General features: G+C 38.4%; 1 protein-coding gene across 1 annotated transcript in view; it reads left to right on the top strand.

Annotated features, from left to right (window-relative positions):
* Nucleotides 1-24,552, top strand: part of MYO3A (myosin IIIA) — a 213,349-nt gene that overhangs the window by 64,407 nt on the left and 124,390 nt on the right. The window contains exons 9-12 of the mRNA XM_028114133.1: nucleotides 20,103-20,202; nucleotides 22,195-22,311; nucleotides 23,536-23,640; nucleotides 23,748-23,831. Of these exons, the coding sequence (XP_027969934.1) occupies nucleotides 20,103-20,202; nucleotides 22,195-22,311; nucleotides 23,536-23,640; nucleotides 23,748-23,831 (406 nt within the window). The remainder of the gene's footprint in view (nucleotides 1-20,102; nucleotides 20,203-22,194; nucleotides 22,312-23,535; nucleotides 23,641-23,747; nucleotides 23,832-24,552) is intronic.

Here is a 24,552-nt window from a genome sequence, read left to right as displayed (position 1 = left end):
TTCACAAAACTGTATAAATACTGTTTTAAGTATTTTACTCAGATTTAACAGGGAAAAGAGAAACAGGGCAAAAAGGAAGAAATTATTGAAAGGCAGATAAATGTTTATCTTTCTTCACCTCAAGACTTTTTGGCTTTTGATAAAGTTAAAATGTTAGATTCCTTTTGATTCGATTGTAGACAATATCTACTACCTCCTTGCTCTGAAGAATGAAGTTAGCACAGTTATACTTCCTCCCATTTCCTTGATTTCCACATCCTGGACTTGTTACACTATTCTTTTACGTAATCAAGCTTCACATTTGTAGTATGTCTATAAGCCTAATTTCTAGGGCTGTTGAATCTCTTTTCTGTATTTAAGTTGGTTCAGTGCTCACCTCAAATCTTTTTTACTATACCCTCCCTTTTCTGAGTGCCTTATTTTAATTATTCTCTTGGGTAGCTAAATTGTGTCATCTCATAGTTATTTCCAGAAAACCTCAAACCCTAAATTCTTGCCTCCTTGAGCTCGAAGCTTAGTTTGGTTAGGGAAATAGACTTCGGCTAGCATTTTCTTTTCCTCAAAACAATGCAAACACTGTTCCACTCTGTCTTGGGCAGTGTGTATTGCTGTTGAGAGAACTAAGACAATGAGCCTGCTCCCTTTGTTCATGGCTGGTTCTTTCGCAGGATGTCTGCTGGTGGTCCGCAACTTCGCCAAGCTGTGTCTTAGCGACCATCCTTTCAGATCCATTTTACTTACACCCTGCGATATGCGGGAGTCAGCTCACACTGCCTCATGAGAGCCAATTGAATCTTTGTTCTTTTCTCTTCCTTTTCTGTACTTAACCCATGTACCTTATCCTGTCTGTGAATTCAGTCATGTTTATTCCATATCTTTTCTTCTGTCCTGATTTTTCCTCCATTCCTTTTCTGGTCACAGCCAACTCAGTTTTTATCTCTTTCTGTTGTCTTATAATCTGTTTATTAAAGCTTCGTACCATCTCTTTCAAGAGAAAAAAATTCTTCAGATTTTTCCTTCTGTTGAGAAGATCATATAAGAAACATCTTTGAAGGATGGAGAACTTCTGTTTGAATTTTTTCTGCAATTCTTTCCTGTGGTATATGTTCTTCATCTGCCTTTTGCTTATAATCAGTCCTTAACTGCTCCTCTTCCTCCTCTCTCCCCCCCCAATTTGGTTAGAGGTATGTATGGTGATGAATGTCTTCTCAAGTAGGACTGGAAATAGCTGTGTGCTAGCCCCAAAAATAAGTGGGAATGGAGGAAGGATGATTTGAGAAGTCTTCAGTTTGGATTAGGTTGATTCTCTGAATACCCTCCCACCAAATCTGTATTTTCTTTGCCTTCTCCCCTCAGTTTTGAACCTTTAAGAAGTCACTGTATAAGGCCACCGGCTGGTACAGGCCCAGGGGGCCCCATTCATACCGTCGTCTCTATAATGACAGTCTCTCTGTATCATGACATATCTAGCGTGTCACCTGCTGCTCTTTCCCTTCCCCCTTCACCCGGCCTTTTCCTGGCCACTCCTTTACTGGACGAGTAAATGAGAGGTCACTCTCCCCTGGTCTTCTCCCACCCTCTTGCTTTCCTGAATGTGAACCAGGTCTCATCAGGACTTTTCCCCACTTCCCACTATGAACTACTCATGCCCCTGGAACTGACAGCTCCAAGCAAAGGCTCGTTGAATCTGCCTCTCAGGGCAGTGCACTTTCTTTTAGAAAAGTCTCTTTTCTAGAAATAACCATGTGATGACACAATTTAGCTACCCAAGAGAATAATTAAAATAAAGATCTCAGAAAAGGGGAGGCCTGAGGAGTTATGTGTTGGTTCTCAGCTTTTTCTCATTTTAATACAGATTTCGCAGTATTTGACAGTCATGACTGTGGTTTGGGACGATGGCCATTTCCGTTTTTCATTAAAGAAAGACACTTTTCAACTTTTCATCCTTTTTGTTGTTTAGTGAATTGTCAGGGAAGGGAACATTTACTTTCCTCTGTGATCTTTAATTTGCAGTGACTCTGGCCCAGCTTCTTGATAAAATAGGACAGGGTGTGGATTACAGGTTGCCACAGTTTTTGGATGCTTCTTGTTGGCGAGTCTGTGTTGCACACCCTTGAGCCCCAGCATTTTCTGTGACGTCCTCAGTTAATAGAAGATGGCCGAAGTAAGGCTATGACATTTTTAAGCCCAGGCCTTAAAACCCTGGCAGTGTCCTCTTCATGTCTCTTGGAACACTCTCTGAGAGCCCGGAACTGCCATGAAGGAAGTGTGACTAACCGTGGTCACCCTGCTGGAGAGAGACACATGTCAGCCAATCTGATCAATAATCCTGGTCGAGCCCAGCCTCCCAGTGCCAACTATATGAGTGACGCTATCTTGGCTCCTCTAGACCAGCCTACCCACTGGGGGAATAGCACTGAATGACCTTAATTGACGCCACATGGAGCGGAAGAATTTCCCACCTGTGAGTCCTGCGTGAATCCCTGACCCACAAAATCATGAGATACAATAAAATGGTTGTACGAAGCGGCAGAGTTTGGGGATAATTTGTTACACAGCAATGAATAACCAGAACGAGAAGAGATGAATCTTATTAAAATCACCAGTATTCATAGTATCTTTGTGGCTTAAAGCCCTTTGGTGGCTTATGTAACAAGTCCCACATTGAGTGTAAGGAGATTCGGATATGTCTGGGCAACCAGTGAGGGGAGTCTGTTTACATAGGTGGAGGGCACCCAGGCCTTCTGGGAAAGGAACTGAAACTGCCCACTTCAGTGAGCCAGGCATTTCTAGTAGGTAGTGGGTTGGCCCAGCAGGAGTCTTTCTGCCAAGGGTCATAGAATCTTCTGCGAGATGGCTGATACTAAGGGAAAGAGCACAAGTTTGACCCAATAACAAAACCCTAGTGGTTAGAAGGAGTCACAACTCTGAATACAAGTATTGGCTATTAACAAAAGCCATCCCAAGGCCTGCCTAGCCACATGGGTGCATATATGTGACCTAAGGAAGGGCGAGGTTATGAGTGGAAACTGAAAGAGGTGTTTCACTCAACCTATAAATGGGGTACAAGCAACAACGTGCCCTGTCTCAGTCAGCATGTAACCACAAAGGGAAAAGACCCATCGTTTCCACTTCCCAAAGGACTCTTGGGTGACTGGAACAGCAGAAGTGTGGTGGCCAAGCCTGATGGGCTGAGTAGCCACACAGCAGGAAGTATCTGAGTATTCACCCAGAGGATCATCAGCAGAGGAGTCACCTACCTGGTGCAGCACCTGGAGACGCTGCTTTTCCTGCTGAGCAATGCCGAACAACGCCCAGCTTAGCTGGCAAGGACCCCACACGCTGAGGAACAGCAAGAGCTCTGAGGGACCAACAGGGTGTCAGCCACTGTCTGCCTGGAAAGTGGGAAGGAGACTGATACTCAGCTAAGCAAGAGCTGAGTAACAGTGATGTCTAGCTGAAGCAGACTTGTCCCTGAGCTATTGTGAGCCATACTTATGGGGACTTTCTAATACAACAAGAGTCCTCCATTAGCATGTGATGGCAACACACCGGCCAAATAGGATCGCTTTTGTTGTGACCCCTATTGTACCCCTAAGTGATATGGGGTGGCCCAGGCTGGACAAATCCAGGAGGCACCATTCATTTCGTAGTTTACATGAATGCTTTCACCCTGGAGCCCCGAGATACAACATTCGTGGTGCCCTCTAGAGTTGTGCAATGTGAACTGTGGATCAGGAGCCTGGAAAAATTCTGAGCACATTTGTTCTACAACCCAAAATATCTGTGATATTAGCTGTGTACACATGATGTTAGCACAAGCAGAGAACTGGATAGAGTAAAAAGCTCTCCCTGGTTTCTGTGGTTCATTGTTTATTATCAGGGTCCTGATTTAGCCTGAAAAATGTTGTCCCCCTCAGTACTTTCACATAAAGTTGCTTTCACATAAAAATGTTTTCAGCGGGGCGCCTGGGTGGCTCAGTTGTTAAGCGTCTGTCTTCGGCTCAGGTCATGATCCCAGGGTCCTGGGATCGAGCCCCACATCGGGCTCCTTGCTCCGTGGGAAGCCTGCTTCTCCCTCTCCCACTCCCCCTGCTTGTGTTCCCTCTCTCGCTGTCTCCCTCTCTGTCAAATAAATAAATAAAATCTTTAAAAAAAAAATGTTTTCAGCAAATACATACGAGGATGAAATCCTCTGATGTTTCCTTGAAGTTTCCTGAAAATGATTGCATTTGATTTCATGGGATAAAATGGTATGAATCCAACAAGTGCGTGTACTTAAATAAAGCAAAATATGACACATTTTTCTAAAAAGAACAAAATTTCCTGAAAAATTCTGTTCTGTCTTTCATTTAAAGGCATTAGCCTTTAAAAAAATTTTATTCTAGAGGGGAAAAAATAACCTTTTTGTTTTGTTTTGATTGTCTTTTAATTGTCAAGAGCCTTGACCTACATTTTAAAGATGACAAGAAATACTGCAATATTATCTATTTGTTTTTTTCCCTTCAAATTAACAATGGCCTAGGATTTGAATGCATCCATTTTTGGTATTGTAGCCATAAAGAAAAGATGCATTTGCGTAGAATTACATTAACTGTTGGATTCTGCAGTGTCTCACAGGAGGCACCCAGTGTGGATGATACTCATTTTTTGCAGCAGAGCAAGATGCACAGGGTGAGTGGAGGGCAGACCTACCATTTTCCCTGAGTGTCTTCACATTTTTAGTCCTCTAAATATATTTTTGCCATCATGTCAAAGGCAGTAATAAGACGATTGAGCATAACTTACTGGAAAATTTTGTGCTTTAAATGAGCTAAAACTTTTAACCATCTTTTTGCTAGGTTAAGAGGAGAGAAATATTTTTTAAGGATAGAAGTCAAGGTTTAGAGCACAATATTTCAGTCTTTGAGTAGAATTTAAAATGACGTGTCCTTCATTCCTCACTGCCAAGCACGTAAAGCTTTATCTCTGGCTGTTCAGCTGCTCTAATCTTGTTTGCTTCCCCGTTTAGTTTTGTAATCTCTGCAAAAAAAAAAAAAAAAAAAAGCTGTATTTAACAATTTTTTTTTTAGTTTTGGAAGATCATGATTCACTTTGAAGTTAGATTTTTATACATTTATATAAATACAGCTGGGTTTTTTTGTTTGTTTTTTTTTTTTAGAGAAAAATCTGAAGTCAAAACGCTTAAGGTTTTTTTCAGAAAGAAGAAAGAAAGGGAAATAGATAATACTTAACTATGACAATTCCAGTCTTGGGAATAGAAATTGAAATGGAATACTATTATGTCATGGTTGATTCTATATGGATGTTACTGTACCACAAGTTCCTCAAAAAAATTATCTATGTCAATACTCGTCTATCTATCTAAACATTACCTGGGCGGCCCAGCCTGGAATGTGGGTATTGTTCATGGTCTATGGATGATAACAAAATTCCCCTATATTTATTCACATAGGTGGAGGATGGTCATGAATTCTGTTTGGGGGATGTTAAATTTGACTTGCCAATGAAACATAAAAGTAAAGCTACTAAGTAAGTAGCTGGATAGAGGAGTCTGGACTTCAGGGAGGAAGTCCATGTTAGAAATGGTTTTTTTGTCATTTGCTTATAGACCAAATGCCATGGCACTGGGTGAGGTCACTGAATGTGAGTATTTAGAAAGAGAAGTGAAAGGGACCTAGGCCAGAGCTCTGGGAGACACCAACATTTAGGAACCCAGCAGAGGGAGAGGAGATTGAGGGACTGTGGCCTGTCGCAAGCCACATGAACCAAGTGTTTCAAGGAGAGAATGGTCTACTCTGCCAGATAGTGTTGAAAATTCAAGAAAAATAGAGCAACACTGAGTTTGGACACAGGAAGTTCTTCAGTGACCCTGACGAGAGCCATCTCAGCAGAGTGCGTGGAGGGAAGCCCCGGCTGGGAGAGGTTAAGGAGAGAGGTGTCATGAGAAAGAAGAGCTAGGGAATAGGGACTACTCTTTGAGGAAGCTCAGCTGTAAGAGGAGATAGGGCGCAGCCACTGGAAGGCATGGAGCATCAAAGGAGAGATGTTGAAAGCTGGGAGCTGGTAGAGCATATTGATACGCTGACAGGGAGAGGTTGACAATGCAGATTGGATGCAGGGAGAGTGGATGAGCTGGCCTTTGCTCAGAGTAGAGACACTTTAATCCATTCCAACCAGAGCAGAGGCTGAGAGAAAAAGTTAATTTGTTTAAAATATAGGAATATAGAAAAAAAAAACTAAAAGGAACACCAAAATGTTAACCGTGGTTATCTCTTGATGATGGAGCTATGGGTGATTTTTTTTACATTTTTCAATTTTTTAAACAAAGAATGTAGTTTATTTTTATACTTGGGAAAAAAATGGATGTAATAAAAATAATCAGACACTTTCTAGTGACCCTTCACGCCATCATTCTTTGACCAGGCAAACTACACAAAACTCCCCGGCCGTGTTTGTTCATAACCAGATTAATTTTCTATAATGGCGTTTGCCCGATGGATACTTACTGTGGCATTGGTAACTCTGACTATGGAAGGAACCGTGCCTCTCCATCTTTACCACAAAAGTCTACTTAACAGAATCTGGCTCTTCTCTACTCTCTTGTTTAAAAGCTGAGAGTGAGGAGAAGAAAGAGGTAGGGAGCCTTTGGGAGATGGACAATAGCCATCAAATATTCTTGCAAACTCAGAAATCAGTCTTATTGCAACATCTAAAAACAGGTCACTCTATCTAAAATAATTGACATCACAGAGAAGTCACATTCACAGCAGAAACAGACAAGATTTCCCATTAGGAACATTTTTCGTCAGCCTCCAGATATCTGATTCCTTCTTAAGAGCACGCAGGCTCCCTTTCACCCTGCCCAGGACCACCTAACAGAGATTACCAGGTAGTATGTGTTACTTAAAACTTGCTAACTGCCTTAATAAAATTAGTTCTTTTAACAGGTGAGATTGTGCCTATTGTCCAACTCATAAAGGATCATATACTATTTTTTTAAGATTTTATTTACTTGAGAAAAAGCAAGTGAGAGAGAGAGGGGGCACGAGCAGGGAAAAGGGGCAGAGGGAGAGGGAGAAGCAGACTCCCCTCTGAGCAGGGAGCCCAAAGTGGGGCTCGATCCCAGGACCCTGGGATCATGACCTGAGCTGAAGGCAGATGCTTAACCGACTGAGCCACCCAGGCGCCCCATATACTTTTTCTTGATGCAGTTGCTTCATAGTTATAAATCAAAATCTATACTAGAACACAACCTACCTTTTCTTTTATTCTGTTTTTGAATAGGTAATGCATGCATATTGAAATAGTGCAAAAGAGTAGTCAGTGAAAAACCGTCTCCTCACTTATGTCCCTTCCCAAAGGCAACCAATATGTCCAGTGTTTTGTGTGGATTTCTAGAGATCTATTTATATACAAGCAAGTAACTACAGCATTAATGGAAAATTTACAAGGCTCTTAAACATCATTTTAACATTCTTTATCACTTAAAACATCAAGGATGCCTATAACGTTAGAAGCCACTGAAAAATAGTAGTCAGGGGGAATTTAATATCTTTCTGAAATAAAAGTGTGAGTGACTAGAGAAAAGATTCACTTTATAAAACCTTGATCCCCATACCTCTTTCATGGACACATTAATTATATTAAATGATGTGCCTCACGTGTTCTGCAGCTAGCTTGTGCATTTTAATGTAATACTAAGCACTTCATGGTTTAATTTTCTTAAATAGTTCAGTCTTTCAGTCATCAAGCATACATTAATCTTTAATACATTTTTTGTTATAGACTGTCTACCTTTTGACCTACTGATCAGATACTACTGATGAGTAGTATCTGCTGTCCCTCTCTTCTAGACCCTTCTTTTTGCCCCAGAGCTCTTGCCTAACAGAGAGTCAGCAAGCTATGGCTTACAGGCCAAATTTGGCCTGTATCCTAGTTTGTAAATGAAATTTTTTTAGAACACAGTCATGCCTATTTGTTCATGTATTATCCCTATGGCTGCTTTCACACTGTTATAAGGTTGAGTAGTTGTGATGCAGGTCAGATGACCTTCAAAGCTGATAATATTTACTGCTCTGTTTTTTTACAGAGAAAAGTTGCCAATCCCTATTCTAGAGTATGGAATCTTGGTCATGGTAATGAGTGGGCAAATAGCATTAGAGAAAAGAAAAATCAAGAAGTGATTTTTAAATGTGTCGATAATGAAATGATCATGGTACAGAGTATCGTATCACAAAATGCAAATTATACACAACATCCTTGGATGTTCATTTATTTCATATGCTTCAGTCCCCACTCAGAGAAAGTAGTAGAGAGATTTAGTATAGCAGGGAGAATATAGTAGGGAGATTTAGTGCAGAGATTTGGAATAAATTAAGGAAGACGTGTAGGTCGGTAGAGATTTTTATCTGCTTTCATATATCGCTTTTCCAACTGCCCCAGATTTTGTGAACAAGTGTGTATCTGTACAGTGCCGATGAAAGCACATCTTTACAAAATCATATGTGAGAGAGGAAGAGCTCTGTGAATGAAAACGGCAATTAGAAATGTCCTGGGGGCTGGGTGACTCTGACATCTGTCACTCCAGTCATGGCCAGAGTTGGCCTGCTGATCTGGCTGGCCAGGCTGGTGCATGCACTTTTCCCCACCATCGCTTCAGAACTACATCCTCGGCCAAAGGGGCGCAAGTGCACGTGAATAAAAACTGGTCTTCCAGGGCATACCAGTGACAGCCTACACTCCCATTGGTACAGCCAGTTGAGACTTAGGTACTGGAATTTAAAGATGGATAAGGAAACTAAAACAAAGCCATTGATTAGATTTATGTTTGATGAAGGATTTCTATACTTCCCCCGGTGGCTCCTGAATCACCTTAGAAGATAGGGCTTGATATTTACAAGAGAATATTTTACCAAAGTAAGAGCAAATAAAGCTGTTGTGTTACAATAGTCCCACTGAAGAGTAAGGATAAAAATTTTCACATCAGGCAGTGATAGTGGTTTCTTCTTTCCATGTGCAGAACTGAAATGCAAGTGAAGCTATAAGAAACACCCTAAGGGAATTTGTGACCTTTGACAACACAGAAAATATTTATAGTCTGAAACTATGTCTCTCCAGTATGACAGAGTAAATGAAAAATATAATCTGTTTAACAAGCTGTACTTTTCACAAAAGGACAAAAATCTTATGGAAGTATTCTGACTTTGCTTTTTCCAAGTCTTGCAGAAATAAAATATCTAATAAAGTAACAAGAATGGAAACCAGTTCTATAAAATGAAGGCAAAAGGCAATGTTAGATGGTGTAAAATTATCTTGAAGTGTGTGTGTACTTTGATCATTTCAATTGTTTATAACTAGAGAAAAAAATAATAAAATTTCTTTGGCTCCACAGTCAATGAACATTTAGTAAAGCAAACTATTCATTCCTTTATCCAAGAAACATATTTTGAGAACCTACCACTTGCAAAAATCTGGTCTAGAAGTAAGGGGTAAATCAGTCAACAGATTAAAAAACAAAAAACCAAACCGAACCAAAAAACCTACTGTGGAGCTTACATATCAAGGGGAAAACTTAGAGAATAAAATAAATCAGTAAACGATGTAGTGTGTTAGGTGGCGGTGTGTGCTGGAGGAAGTATAGAGGAAGGGAAGGAGGATTGTGAGTCCTGGCAGGGGTGGGGGGAAGTGTGCCAGGTGTTGGAGGCCCTGCCAGGACGGGAGCAGGGGACAGTCTTAGGAGACAAGGTCTGACACAGCGGGGTAGGGTTGGGTGGGTTTACATGGGACCTTTCTCTGGGTGACATGGGGCCATTGGAGGGCACTGACCAGAGAGTGACCTATCTGACTTACGTTCTAAAAAGGTCACTCTCACTATTTGTAAAAATCCAAGTAAGAATAATGGGGGCTTGAAGATCAAGGGAGTAGGAGTGGAGGTTTTACCTCAGAAATAGACATTTGAGGTCTGATTAAATACCCTCTCTGTTGAGGAGTTAGCAGGAGAGCAGAATATTGTTCAGTTGTAAGAAATGCCCCCCCACCTTTTTTGCCCATGTATCAAATCAGCAACCCCGGGCAACATTTCCAAGCTATGCTTACATGTTTTCTGTTGCTTTCATGACATCCATTTTTTTTTTCCTGCCTTTCTTACTGTTCCCAACCTCCGTCAACGGGCCATCCTCTCCTCAGTGGAGATGAAGAGAAATGGAGACCCAACAAATTTTCAGGAGAAGAAAACAGTGTAATCTGGTGATGGCGTGGATTTAGGAGGTGAGAGAGAGGCAGATTTCTGGTGTGCGCAGCTAATCAGAAATCCTGGAGGAGCTCTAGGCTTTGTGACGGAAGAGCGTGCTTTGCTTTTTGGACATTTGGAATTTGAATGCATTGAAGACGTCTGTGTTTCTCAGCAATCATGCCTTTGCCAACCTAGTTTCCTCAACCTCCGGCCTCTCCCACACTAGCGCTCTGCATTCTACCTGCGGCAGATCATCTCTGTCCTGGGGCACATGCCCTGCACTGCCCAATCACGCATGCTCCTCCCGCAGACTTGACCACCCACCAGTCACCACTGCACATACAAATACTCTTTCCACAGGTCATCGAATCCTGCTCCTACTCAAATACCAAGACTGAATGCTAAATCTACGGAGCACCATTCCCCGTTCACCAGAAGGGAGTTATTGTCTTCTTGCTATTTCTGTAACATTTAATTTTTACATCCGTTTTGGCACTTGCCGTATGCCTTGTGTTGTTTTAAATGTTTTTATAGCTTCCACTTGATTGAAACTCATTGAACGGAGGGTCTGGATTCCTTTTCACCTCAACACTTAGGACAATGCCTTACACATAGCAGGGTCTCAATAAATATAGGTTGGATTGAAGTGCACAGTTAGATTTTTATTAAAGTGACACTGATGTAAGAAGATTCTAAAGAAAATGCCCTTCTGGAATCAGTAGCTATTCCTTTCTATAAATATGTTTTTTTTTAACTATCAAAAAATTTTTGCCTTACAATTCTTCTATCAGGTACTTGGTATGTAGTTAAATCTAACAGATCATTGTATGCATTTTTAAAAAAATTTGATACCAGAAAAATGAAAGTTGACCAGAACAATAGCAGTCATGATTAATTAGATATTCACTAATGTATAAAATTACAGAAACATTTAGATGTTCTTTTGAAAATCTGGGTGTACTTCCTCATTTTAAGAAATACCCAATATTATACTAGGAAAAATTCAAAGCTTTTATTTATACAAACTCCAAAGAATTCAGTTTGTTTCAGACTAACATGGATATCATACTAAGGTAGTGACAAAGATTGGACTAGACATGTTCCTTTGACAAATAATCATTTATTCTTTAATTTATTCAATCTACTTATATTTATTGTATTTATTGAGTGTCTACTATCTCCCAGTTACTGTTTAGGTGCTCAGGATACATTAGTGACCAAAAGAGACATGTAAGATGTAAAATATTTTCACAATTGACAATTCTTTTAAAATTTTCATTCATTGAATGTAATTCAATTTTTTTTAATCATTCATTACAACTTTTTTTTTTTAAGATTTTATTTATTTGAGAGAGAGAATGAGAGAGAGAGAGCAGGAGGCGGGGGGAAGGTCAGAGGGAGAAGCAGACTCCCCGCTGAGCAGGGAGCCCGATGCGGGACTCGATCCGGGGACTCCAGGATCATGACCTGAGCTGAAGGCAGTCGCTCAACCAACTGAGCCACCCAGGTGCCCCATTCATTACAACTTTAATAGCTTTCAAAATGTTTAACTTACGGAGAAAGCTTTCATACACTAATTGTATGCACCTGAATTAACTGTGAATGACTTAACGTACTTTCAAAACCCATGTGAGCAAATATAGCTTTGTCCATTGAGTAGTATATCCCAGCTCCAAATTGCCTGAAATATATTGGATGCTGCAGAAATGTAAATATTTATTGAATGAACGAATGCAGTAATGGATGTTGAAACATGTAATATTTAAGGCTCTACTTGGGGTATAGTGTGTGTGTGTGTGTGTGTGTGTGTGTTTGTGTGTGTGTGTGTGTTTGTGTGTGTGTGTGTGTGTGTGTGTGTGTGTGTGTTTTGGGGGGAAAAACAAAACCAGAACAGGAATGGAGGTGTCCTATCAATCACCTGGTTCATTGAGTTTTGACACAAAGTTGGACATGTCACAGGCTTGCTGACTTCATTTTTCACAATTCTTAAAATGAAAGGAAATTGAACTGTAATATATTTAACTGTTCTTCTCACTCTTACACCCTTTGATCTTATGTATTGTTAACTGGGTAGCTTTTTAAATGTGAAGCTAATTTTAAAGCTGAACAAGGATATAATTGATGCAACTAGTCATGTATCGACGCCATAGAAGAGTAGAAATGTGAGTCACTCACTATGGCTATTTTGTTATGACAGCTGTAACTGGCTTTTTTTTTTTTTTTTGCCTTGTCTCCATAATGTGTAAGACCCATCCAAGTGACAACAGTGCCGACCGTGCTTTCCAGAGCAGCCCATGATGATGGCCCTGTCTAATAGTAACTAATGGTGCAGATATACAGATATGGGAGAAATATGGAGAGGCAATTCCAGTGGCCATGGGGCTTCTCCAGTTCAACTGACCTGGCAGAGAGCAGCATTCTGTCGTGATCAGCGAGAGATGGGAGGGAGGTGTGCTGGAGTCCAGATGTGCTAGACACCTGTGTATCTTCTCACCATGAGCCTAAGCTTCAGCTCTGTTCTGTAAAGTCAGCCTGAAACACTGCAGTGAGAATAGGGAAGAGAAAAAAAAAAGAAAGAAAGAAAGAAAGAGTTTGCTTATTTCCCTGTCATCTGATAGAATGCATAATTCCTGCTGAGCTACTACCCTCAGGGTATACATAGGATTTAATAGTAAATACACTGAAATCCTTCACAAGACCTGGGCCCAAATTCTTCTCATTTCTTGCTTGGTTTATGCTGAGTCCAGTGTCATGTATTAACAATTCATGTTTGTTGAAGGCAGAAGGGTATCTGTGGAATGAGAAGACGATGGAGACAATTAAGTATAAAGTTAGTATAAATATAAATTTAAGATATAATTTAAAAGTAAATATTAAATATAAATATAAATGAGGATTGAACCCATGACCATAAAAGCAATAATAATAGTTAAAATTTATTACACATAGCAGGTACTGAAAGAGTCACGTTCCATGTGCTGTGTAACTTCACCCCACAACAGCCTTATGAAATAGACTTGTTTTATTCCCATCTTATATCTGAGTAAGCACAGTAAGTTACGTGCCCAAGGTCACATGGCTAGAAAGTGATAGAACCACAACTGGATTAATAGTAGCTGTTATATATTAGGCATTTTCATATGCCCATTCCAAATAAGCATTTTCCATGAAATAATCTATTTTACTTATCCTCACAAACTCTTTTGATGTTTGCTCTGAGCATTCTGATTCTAGAGCCCATGTTCCTAATACTACTTTGGCGTCATGAATACCACAATCTAAACAAAGGCAAGGGTTCACATAGCTTCAGAAATAACTTTTGATTTTCCATATAACCATCTCAGAATTCAGTTCAGCATCTAATAATTTATCAGTCAATTATTGGATTATGGAATCCACCCTGACTTCATGCCAATTATCGCTACCAGCTCAACCATGCTCCGCATCCGTCAGCCCCTCTACCCTTGAGTTGAAAAGAAATCTTAATAGAGGAGTCATTTTCTAGAATAGGGCCAAGCCATCTTCACAATTACCCTGATAAAGTCTTTATAAGTGATAAAAAAAACAAACAAACGAGTTTTTCAGAGTCACAGAAAACGGCTCCTCATTTCCTCTTCATAATGAAGCAGTCACCCATCTCCTAGGTAATACACCTAATCAATACACAAAATTATCAAGCCCATTAGATTGACAAATTATAAGAATTCCAGGACTGGAAGAGGCAACAGAGATTATATGATTCAGCTACTTTAATACCATCAATCTAGGTAAAATTATTAGCTTTCAGTATTTTCTGGTGATAACATGTCTTTTTAGGAAATGATAGTGATGGATTTATCTTCCCAAATCAAAATAGAAAAGCCTAAAATTTGTGTTTTCAGTACAATTTTACTACCCTAATATCTCATGGTATCTCATTTTCAGTGTTCTTTTTAATGAATTTCAAAAGTTCTTGAAATACTAAACATATTAATCCTTTGTCCATCATACATACTGCAAATTTTTTTCTTTTCCTTATAACAACGTTTTTATTATACTCGTATATTAAAATTGTTATCCTGCCAAATCTATCCCATAGTTTTCATTCTCTTTTCTATTTTACCATACTTAAAAATTCCATTCCTACCCCATTATTATTACAGAACTCTTCTTCTGTATCTTCTCCTAGAATTTTATGAGCATATTTTTAAATCTGTAAGTTTGTTAATCCACCTGGACTTTACTTTCACATATGGTACATGATTCCCAAATTTTTAACTAGCTGTTCCAGCACAATGTCTTGAATTTTTTCTTTCTCTACTGACTGGAAATGCCACATTTATAATATGTTCTTAGAATATATGACCTTAAATTAGAAGATATTTACTACTAGAATTCTAACTTTTCTTGGCTGTCCTTAGGGTGATGATGTTTAGTGATAATGTTTATTTTTAGAGTACAGTAAAATGATTTTTTTTCCCCTTGACTAGAATATGCTACTCCACTCTGTTGTTTCCAGGCTCTCCCTCTTGATTAAAATATTTCATTGGCTTCCCAGTATGTCTGGAGTCCAGGCTCACCAGGCACTAGGGTCCCTCTCACTCTTTCAGTGGCAGGGCCCTTCCCTGGGTCCAGAGAATATAACATGTCCTCTAGCCTGTCTCCAGGCCTCCATGCGTGCTCCTCCCTCTTTTTCCCAGCAGGTATAAGCCTGACAACCTCTCCACATTTGAGGACATACATATAAAAGCTAAATTTCATATTTTCCATTAAAACTGTGAATCACAGGGAGCACCTGGGTGGCTCAGTCAGTTAAGCATCCGACTCTTGATTTTGACTCAGGTCATGATCTCAGGATCATGAGATCAAGCCCTGCATCTGTCTCCACACTGAATATGGAGCCTACTTAAGATTCCCTCTCTCCCTCTGCCCCTCCCTCTCCCACTCATGCTCTCTCTCTCTCTCTCTCTAAAAACAAAAACAAAAAGAACCCGTGAATCACAGAATTTAATTCTGTGGATATTAAAAGTGTATTATGGTAAAAGGTCCAAAAGATGGTAGGTCAGGTAGGTTTTGGTGCCAGCTGACTTATTAAAAGGTGTGCCAGAAATAATGGGATATGAACTAAAAGGGAAGGACACGGGATTGGTTACACTAAGAGATATTATTCTTTGCACACTGGCTAGATGGGTGCAGTTCAATATGATTCAAGCCACCAATATATTTCATGCCTCTGTATCCTCGATACCAGGCATAGAAAGATGAATAACATTTGGTCTCTGCCCACAAATTTCTCCTAGTTTGGTAAGAATGGTGAACATTACCTAGTTAAAGGTGAAAGTTTCTCTACCAGGGGTACAGAGAGGATGATACTTGAGCCCGACTTTGCATGAAAAGTAGAGCTTAGCCAGACATGGAAGGAAAATAATTTTAGGCAGAGAAAATGGAATGAGCAAAGTACTGAATCTCAAAATAGTTGGCATATTGGGGAATGTTCTGTACAGAGATGATGGTTGATGATGCTGGAAAGGCTCTTTGAGACAAGGCTGTGAAGGGATGTGAATTCCATGCCAAGGAGTCTTTAAGTCACACTGTAGAAAATGGGGAGCCATCTGAGGCTTTCAATCATTATAATAACAATATCTTTTCTAAGTTTTTGGAAACTAATACCAGAAGCATCAAGGAGGATGAATTCACGGGAGTGGAAGAATGAGTGTATTAGCCAGCCAAATACTGATCTCCCAATTCTTCACTACCTGCTTCTTGTAATTCTCCAGTAACAGTCTTTAGCTGCCAAATGGGCCCATAAAAATAGATAAAAAATTCAGGGTTCTTCACTTTAGTTAAATGGATAATTGGATTTCTTTCTCTGTTTTCTCAAAAACAATATGAGTCTCTTTGGAAATAGGGGGATAAGTAAGATGATACTTACTGAATTCAGCAAATGTGGAGACCAACTATGTGGAAATTCTGTGCCAGAAACTGTGTGGGATATACATTGACTCATTCATTCAACCAACATTTATTGAGAACATACTATGTTTTAAATAATCTGCTTGTTCCCCAGATACAATGGGGAACCAAAGACACGTAATAGTCTCATGCATCTTGGAGTTTACAGTGTAGTAAGGGATTCAAATATTAACTAAATTATCCATACCAATAAGTGCATATCTATGAATTTTTGTAAATGCCATAAAAATTGAGGAACCCAAGAATTGAAAATAGGAGTAAAACTGTCCTTATTAGATACAAGTCCTTTATCAGATCTGTGATTTGCTAATATTTTCTTCCAGTCTGTGGCTTTCCTTTTGTTCTCTTAACGGTATCTTTCATAGAGCAGAAGTTTTTAATTTTAATGAAGTCCAACTTGGTGATTTTATCTTTCATGGATGGTACTTTTGGTTATATCTAAAAATTCATTTCCAAACCCAGGGTTATCAAGATTTTTCTCCTGTGTTATCTTCTAGGGAGTTTTATAGTTTTGCATTTTACATTTAGGTCTGTGATCCATTTTGAGTTAATTTTTGTTAAAGGGGCCCGGTTAGTGTCTAGATTTTTAAATTTTTGCATGTGATATCCAGCTTTTCCAGCTCTGTAGGTTGAAGAGATAATCCCCATCCTGAGGAACTTTACAATCTAGTAAAGGGAATAAGACCTATATACAAGTGATTGGTTGAAATGATGTAACTAAAATATTTGTTCTGAATGATGTATAGAATTACACTGAGAAGTTTTAAAGAGGTGGCATTTGAGGTGAACTGTGAAAAATGAATAAAGTTTCATCACACAGGTGGAGCTGAGGAGGAAATAACATAAATGAAGGACAAAGCTTACTGATTGCAATGTTGAGAGGAGTGTAGAAGGCAAAGGTGGCAGTAGGGTGTGGGAGGGAGGCCTGGGTGGGAGGCCATAGTGGTAGTGGGATGCAATACGGCAGAGGTGATGGCGATGAGAAATGGTTGGTTCTAGATAGAATTTGGCGATAGAGCCGATGGAACTTGTATATGGATTGCATGAGGGATATGAGAAAAAAAGAAGGGCTAAGAATCACCTGAACAATCAGAAGAGGGGAGTCACCGCCTACTGGAATGAGAATTGGGGCAGGAGCAGGTTTGGGGCTGCGTATTCAGGAACATGGATTGGGATATGTTAAGTCTGCCAATTAGACTTCCAAGTGAAGTGTTGAGTAAGCAGTTGGATGCCTAAGCCTGGAGATAGCAGAGTTGTCAGTGTGTGGGTGGTATTTAAAAAACTATGAAATCAGGAAGTGAATGTAGATGGAGAAGACAAAAACTGCAAGGATTAAAGCTCAGGAGATCACAAATGTGACAGAAAGATGAGGAAGAACCAGAAAAAGATTCTCAGATGGAGATGCCAGTGAGGCAAGGATGAGAATCACGAGAAGTGTACACCAAAACAAGTGTATTTAAGAAGGAGTTTGTCAGTGCTGCCAGTATGTTAAGTAAAATGAGGTCTTAGGCTTGCCCATTGGACTTAATAGTGTGAGGCCATTCATATTCTTAACAAAAGCTGTTTCTGTGGGTGAGAGATGGAAGCCTGACTCAAACGAGTTTTCTTAATGGAGGGAAAGAAATTAAGTATAGATAATTCTTACGAGGATTTTTTGCTACAAAGCAAGGAAATAGAACAGTAGATGGAAAAAAACTGGAAGTCAAGGAAGGGTGTTGTGTTTGTTTCTTTTGAGACTTTTGAGACAAGTATGATAGCTGAGAGGAAAAACTGAGTGACGTTAGGAGTGAGAGAGGAACCAGCGGTGTCCTTGAATGAGCGAGACAAGATAGAATCCAGTGAACCAGAGAAAGGGCCGGCCGAAGATAGAGGGGTAGGGACAGTTTATCAATAGTGACTTAATTCTTTTTTTTTTTTTAAGAGAGAGAGAGATCGATCATGAGCAGGGGGGGAGGGGTAGAGAGAGAGAGGGAGAAGCAGGCTCCTGACTGAGCAGGGAGCCCGATGTGGGATCATGACCTGAGCTGAAAGCAGATGCTTAACCTACTGAGCCATCCAGGCATCCCAATAGTGACTTAATTCTAAAACAACCGGTGTTGGCCCGGATGTGGAGAAAAAGGATCCTTCATGCCCTGGTGGTGGGAATGCAAACTGGTGCAGCCACTGTGGAGAACAGTATGGAGTTTCCCCCCAAAATTAAACATAGAACTATCATATAATCCAGTAATCACACTACTGGGTATTTACCCAAAGAATACAAAAATACACATTCAAAGGGATACATGCACCCCCATGTTTACTGTAGCATTATTTACAACAGCCAAACTCTGGAAGCAGCCCAAGTGTCCATCAACAGATGAATGGATAAAGAAGATGTGCTATTATTCAGCCACAAAAAAGAATGAAGTCTTGCCGTTGAGAACAACATGGATGGAGCTAGAGAGTATAATACTAAGTGAAGTAAGCCAGTCAGAGAAAGACAAATAACATGTGATTTCACTCATATGTGGAATGTAAGAAACAAAACAAACGAACAAAAGAAAAAAAGAGACAAACTAAAAAACAGACTCTTAACTGGTGGTTGCCAGAGGGGAAGTGGGTGGGGGGGTGGCTGAAATAGGTGAAGGAGATTAAGAGTACACTTACCTTGAGGAACACTGAGTAATACATGGAATTGTTGAATCACTCTATTGTACATCTGAAATGAATATAACACTATATGTTAACTACCCTAGAATTAAAAATTTTAAAAAATAGTGACTTAATTCACTAAGCAATGAGAAACCATGAAAGTTTACTGAGTAAGTGGTATGGTTTTTATTGTTCCTCATAGTCTACTTATTCCTTTTACTAATGGACAAATTGAAATGATTAAAAGTACAGTTGACCCTTGAGTAACACAGGTTTGAGCTGCATGAGATCACTTATATGCAGATTCTTTTCGATAAATACAGTATAACACTATAATTGTATTTCCTCTTTATGATTTTCTTAATAGCATTTTCTCTTCCTAGCTTACTTTATTGTAAGAATAGAGAATATAATATATATGTAACATAGAAAATTATTAATTTTATTAATAATTTTGTTAATCAATTGTTAATATTACTGGTGAGGCTTCTGGCCAACAGAAGACTATTAGCAGTCAAGTTTTGAGGAGTCAAAAGTTATACCTGGATTTTTGACTGCATGAGGGGTTGACACCTCTAAGCCCATGTTGTTTCAAAAGTCTATTGTATCTCCAAAAATAAACAGTGAAGATACAGTTTTGTTCAAAATATCAAGTAGATGATAATTTCATGTCCAGAAAAGTTGAAATACACCCTGGTGTTTATCTCAGCAACTTCTCCAGCCTTCATGTCAAATCAGGATCCTCTGGCTGTTATCAGAAGTTGCTGAAATGTTTTACTTTGAAAATAAACTTCCTAATGCCTGAAACCAATTTCCTATATCCATTTAACCATCTGAAAATCAACAGTGGAGTTTATTTTGCATTCCTCTTAAATTTTGCTGAATAATAATTTTTAATGTTACCATTCCTTGCCCACCAATGGCCTGACACTATCTCAAACAAAACTGGAAATCTAATGAATTCAAATCTCTCTGACTCACCACTTTGTAGTAGATTAAATCACAATTTAGAGGAAGCTTTAAAGCAACTTATATAGAGGAGAGTTCTTGATAGAACTCTTTTCATCAGCCATGAAGTAAGTTGGACATGTTGTAATTTTCTTAGAGAGAGGAGAAAACAGACCAAATATATTAGGCTATTTTCTGGGAAATGGTTAGCATGAATTTAGGAAAATCAGCTTCATAGAAGTTTTGTAGTCTCATATGTATCTAAAACTTACCTCTGCTGCGATCAGTAATAAGTTCTCAAGTCAGAAGGGGTTTCTCTCTTTGTATTGCTCTACAGACATGAACGTATTCACACCAAGAAAAGTAACTTCAGTAGATCGCTAATGTCCAGTCTGAAGGATGTAGATGATTTAGCAACCCTAGAGGTTTTGGATGAGGTAAGAGACTTAGTTTAATTAAGCCTAAACATTCTGTATTTTGTTTAATTTATAGAAGTGATATGCACAAGAGGCTGTTTGAATATCTGTAAGCTTTCCTTGTATCTTAGCTTCCTGATTATCTCTCCTATCTTCACTTTGAATATGTGTAACTCAGATTTCCAGATCTCTTCAGCCTGTGTCCTTTTTTCCCTTTCTTTCTTTCTTTTTCTTTCTTTCTTTCTTTCTTTCTTTCTTTCTTTCTTTCTTTCTTTCTTTCTTTCTTTCTTTCTTTCTTTCTTTCTCTTTTTCCTTTCTTTCTTTCTTTCTTTCTTTCTTTCTTTCTTTCTTTCTTTCTTTCTTCTTTCTTTCTTTCTTTTTCTCTTTCTTTCTTTCTTTCTTTTTCTCTTTCTTTCTTTCTCTTTCTTTCTTTCTTTCTTTCTTTTTCTTTTTCTTTCTTTCTCTTTCTTTCTCTTTCTTTCTTTCTTTTTCTCTTTCTTTCTTTCTTTCTTTCTTTTTCTCTTTATTTCTTTTTCTCTTTCTTTCTTTCTTTCTTTCTTTCTTTTTCTTTTTCTTTCTTTCTTTTCTTTCTTTTGATAGTCAAATTACAAAGGTGTGGGTTTCCAGTAGCATGAGTTGCTTATAACTTACAGACCCTTTTCCCCCTGAATTCATTCTGGGAGCCCCAGAGGGATGATGTACTGAGGTCAGAAAATGGTCTTCCTCCTACAACCTCCACATGGCATCCTCCCTCTATTTTCTCTTCTGCTCCACTCTCAGTGGTGCTACCCAGAGGCCTTTAGGAAACTCCGAGAGCCCATCTCTCTTACCATGGTCATTGTCCCCCTTGTGGGATCCCAGAGTCCCAGCTCTCATAGGGCTAGCCCGTTAGGGCACTGAATTCTGCTTGAAACTCCTTATCCCAGAGACCTCAGAACTATTTCAGGCATCTCTTGTGAAGGTACAAATGCAAGCCCGTAAATTATAGTTTCAGCCTCCCTTCTCCCTCATCTCCCTCTATTCTGGATAATCAGATCGTTAGAGAAATAAATAGCTCCTTTTCAAGTAAAAGGTTAGGATCTCTACCCTGATCAATGGGGTTTTTTAAATACATCTAATACATGCCTGAGATTTGCTTAGAAATTCAACAAATCAGGAGACATTTTCTGAACAGAAGTAGTCATTTGGTAAATTTAGGGTTGCTTAAACAACTCAAGTACTTCCTCAAAATAATCTTTCTTGAGAACATCAAACATCTTGTAATCAAGTAGTATTTGCAAGTCAGAGATTGCCAGCACCTTTATGAATGTTTTCATACCAAATTCTCCAATGGTGTGAATTTCTAGGCTTGTGGATTTATAAAGAAGACTTTGCTCATCATACTGCTGACCTATATATTAAACACTGGGCTTGTTTTTTTCTGTTGTCTGTGCTTTCGTTTTTGTCTCATTTTTGAGCTATGATCTACTGCTCTCCTCTTGTGTCACACCGTCAATGATGATTTCTGACACTATTAAAATTGATTTCATGGACTCATGATTTATCAACTATGAAAGCTACTTTTCTGAACTTTTTACTGTGCCTCATAAAAACAATGTCTCAGCAAAGGGCTAGGACATTCTACAGAACCACTAAATAACCTTGATTTGCAATAAAGTCATGTTCACTGTATCTTCCCCTCCCTTTTCTATTGATCTTTCTCTTTATTTCATCTTCTGCATTTACTTATTTTCTAGAAGGTTCTCAACATATAATATCCCTGTAATATTTCATACAGCCTTTGGAAAGCACATAGGACAACGCCATCTCTCTATGGCTTTCAAAACAAAAGAAAATGCCTGCCAGGTGGAAAGATACTTGCTGACCCAGTGTTATACTCCTTACTACCAGCGTGTCTATTCCTTTCCGATCTTAGTCCAAATTCCAGATGTTTCATTTATATTGTTTACATTTGAAGTTGTAACTGACCTTAAATGACTTTTAAGAAAAAAAATTATTTTTGTTTTATTATAGAATACAGTCTCACAGCAACTTGAGAAGTGTTATTCCAGAGATCAGATTTATATCTATGTGGGAGATATACTTATTGCTCTTAACCCTTTTCAGAGTCTGGGTCTTTATTCCACAGAGGTATGTGGTGGTGTGGCTTGCATTCTTTTACTTTGTAATAATAATTATACTACTCAGGTTTTTAAATTAATTTAGATGATGCCAAGATAGTTTTATGCAATGCCTTGAAGAAACAAATAATTACTGTTAAAACATAGAGATAGGGAAAATAGGAGGTGAATCAATCTGAATGTGGTTCCTGGTCTTCCTTTTTCCAAAAGTATATGGCCGAAAGGTAATTACTTCCAGTCATTGGTAACTGGTCTATACTATGCATCATATTAATAAACAGATGCCTACAAAATTGCAGGTGTATTGTCTACCTCTGAACCAAGTATTGGAGAGTCAAGAGTATAATTACATTGTCTCACAGGTAATATATACTTGGTGACTATGAAACTTGTCATTGTGAATTTAAAAATTCCTTTTGACATATTGGTTTTTAGTATCAGACAGTGTGTGTTTTATGAATATAAGTATATAATTATCCATTATTCAAGCCGTAATGGCTTAAATAAAGAACAGTATTCGGAATTAAGCTAAGCTGTCTTTCATTTTTAATTGGCCCTATTCTCTTTTAGCTATTTGTGTATTCTAGAAAATCAGTTAATACTGTGAATAATAGTTTTTGTATATGTGAGAAATAAATAATTCTGTCATCCTCTACCACTTAAAATTTACAAGAATAATGGTAAATTTATGAAGCTTGAGCTTAAGTTCCAGAAGTCTGGGCTTTCACCAAATTCTGCCATCAGTTAACTTGGTGATTTGGACAAATAAATGATAGGCTGTATGTCAAATGATGTCAAAGAAAAATGTGGTGATCGTAGGTCAGACATTATTATACCCAGGGAAGAGTCAACAAAATGATACCTGATTGTCTTATTTATAGTATCTTTTTATTTAAAGAAATAATAGTATTTTGAAACATTAAGTTCTGCTTTGGAAGTGGTATGCACTTCCAAGAGTCTTCTTTTAAATACTGCTACCAGAGTGATATTATATTCTATTATGTTACATCATATTTCTGGGCTCTTTTATGTCAGGCTTTTATTTTATATAATTGTGCATACCTCTAAGTGTGTGTAGTATGCGTGTGTAATGTGTGTAATGTTTTGGTGGTATGAAAATGTATCCTGATTTATGTTTTGTCTTAAAAATTGGGAGTTCTGCCTGTAAATAATCTAGGATTTAAACAAAAACAAAAAGAAAAGCCCCACAAAATGTGTTCTTTTTAACCTGTAGCATTCCAAACTATATATCGGAGCAAAGAGAACTGCCAATCCTCCTCACATTTTTGCAGTGGCTGACTTAGGATACCAGTCAATGGTAACATATAATTCAGATCAGGTAAGGAGAGTCTCACATCCTTAGAAATTCCCCTTTTAGCTTCTTGTGTGTGAGCCACATCTTGTGGGGATGAAGTCTTCTCATGGTTTCCTTCCCTCGCTGTGCAGTGCATTGTTATTTCCGGAGAAAGTGGTGCTGGAAAGACAGAAAGTGCTCATCTTTTGGTTCAGCAGCTGACGGTGCTTGGAAAGGTACAATCTTTTCTCTATCCTAACAGAAATATTTGTTGTATTTCAGAACCTAATGTAGCTGATTAGATTAATGTTCACTAATTCCCACATTAAATAATGTACAGAAATTATAAAACACACTTGCTATCCTCTGTGAGTTTAAAATATAACAAGCAGTAGAAAAAGTGTACACTCTGTTTTGAGGACATTCTAACTTTTGTCACTCTTAGTAGGAAAGGCTTTATTAAATGTGATTTTTCTCCCTTTTAAGCCCCAGCACATTTACTGAATACTCTCTTTACTTGTCTCCTTTTGTTGCTTGCAGGTTAAAGGGAAGTTAATATACAAAAATCAATTGTATTTATATATGTTATATACATTATAAACACATATATATTATATATAATACAAAAGTTAATTTGCATTATATGTATACCAGCAATGATCAATTAATTGAAAATTGAAATTTAAAAGTCTCATTTACAATAGCATCAAAAAATTATTTAAATCTAAGTTTCATAAAACATGGATGAAATTTGTATGCTGAAAAGTAGAAAAAACTGATAGAAGAAATCATAGAATACCTGAATAAATTGAGAGATACACCATGTTCATGGATTAAAAGACTCTATTATTACACCAGTTCTTCACAAATTGATTTGTAGATTCAGTGCTATTACAATAAAAAATCCCAGCAGGATTTTTTTTGGTAAAAATTGATAAGCTGAATCAAAAATTTATA

The sequence above is a fragment of the Eumetopias jubatus genome, unplaced genomic scaffold, assembly GCF_037043125.1.
Source record: "Eumetopias jubatus isolate StellerSeaLion01/CBP00866 unplaced genomic scaffold, mEumJub1_p1.0 scaffold_8, whole genome shotgun sequence".
NCBI classification, from domain to species: Eukaryota; Metazoa; Chordata; class Mammalia; order Carnivora; family Otariidae; genus Eumetopias; species Eumetopias jubatus.
The sequence above is the reverse complement of the archived record's forward strand: the minus strand, read 5'-3'. Positions and strand labels throughout refer to the sequence as shown.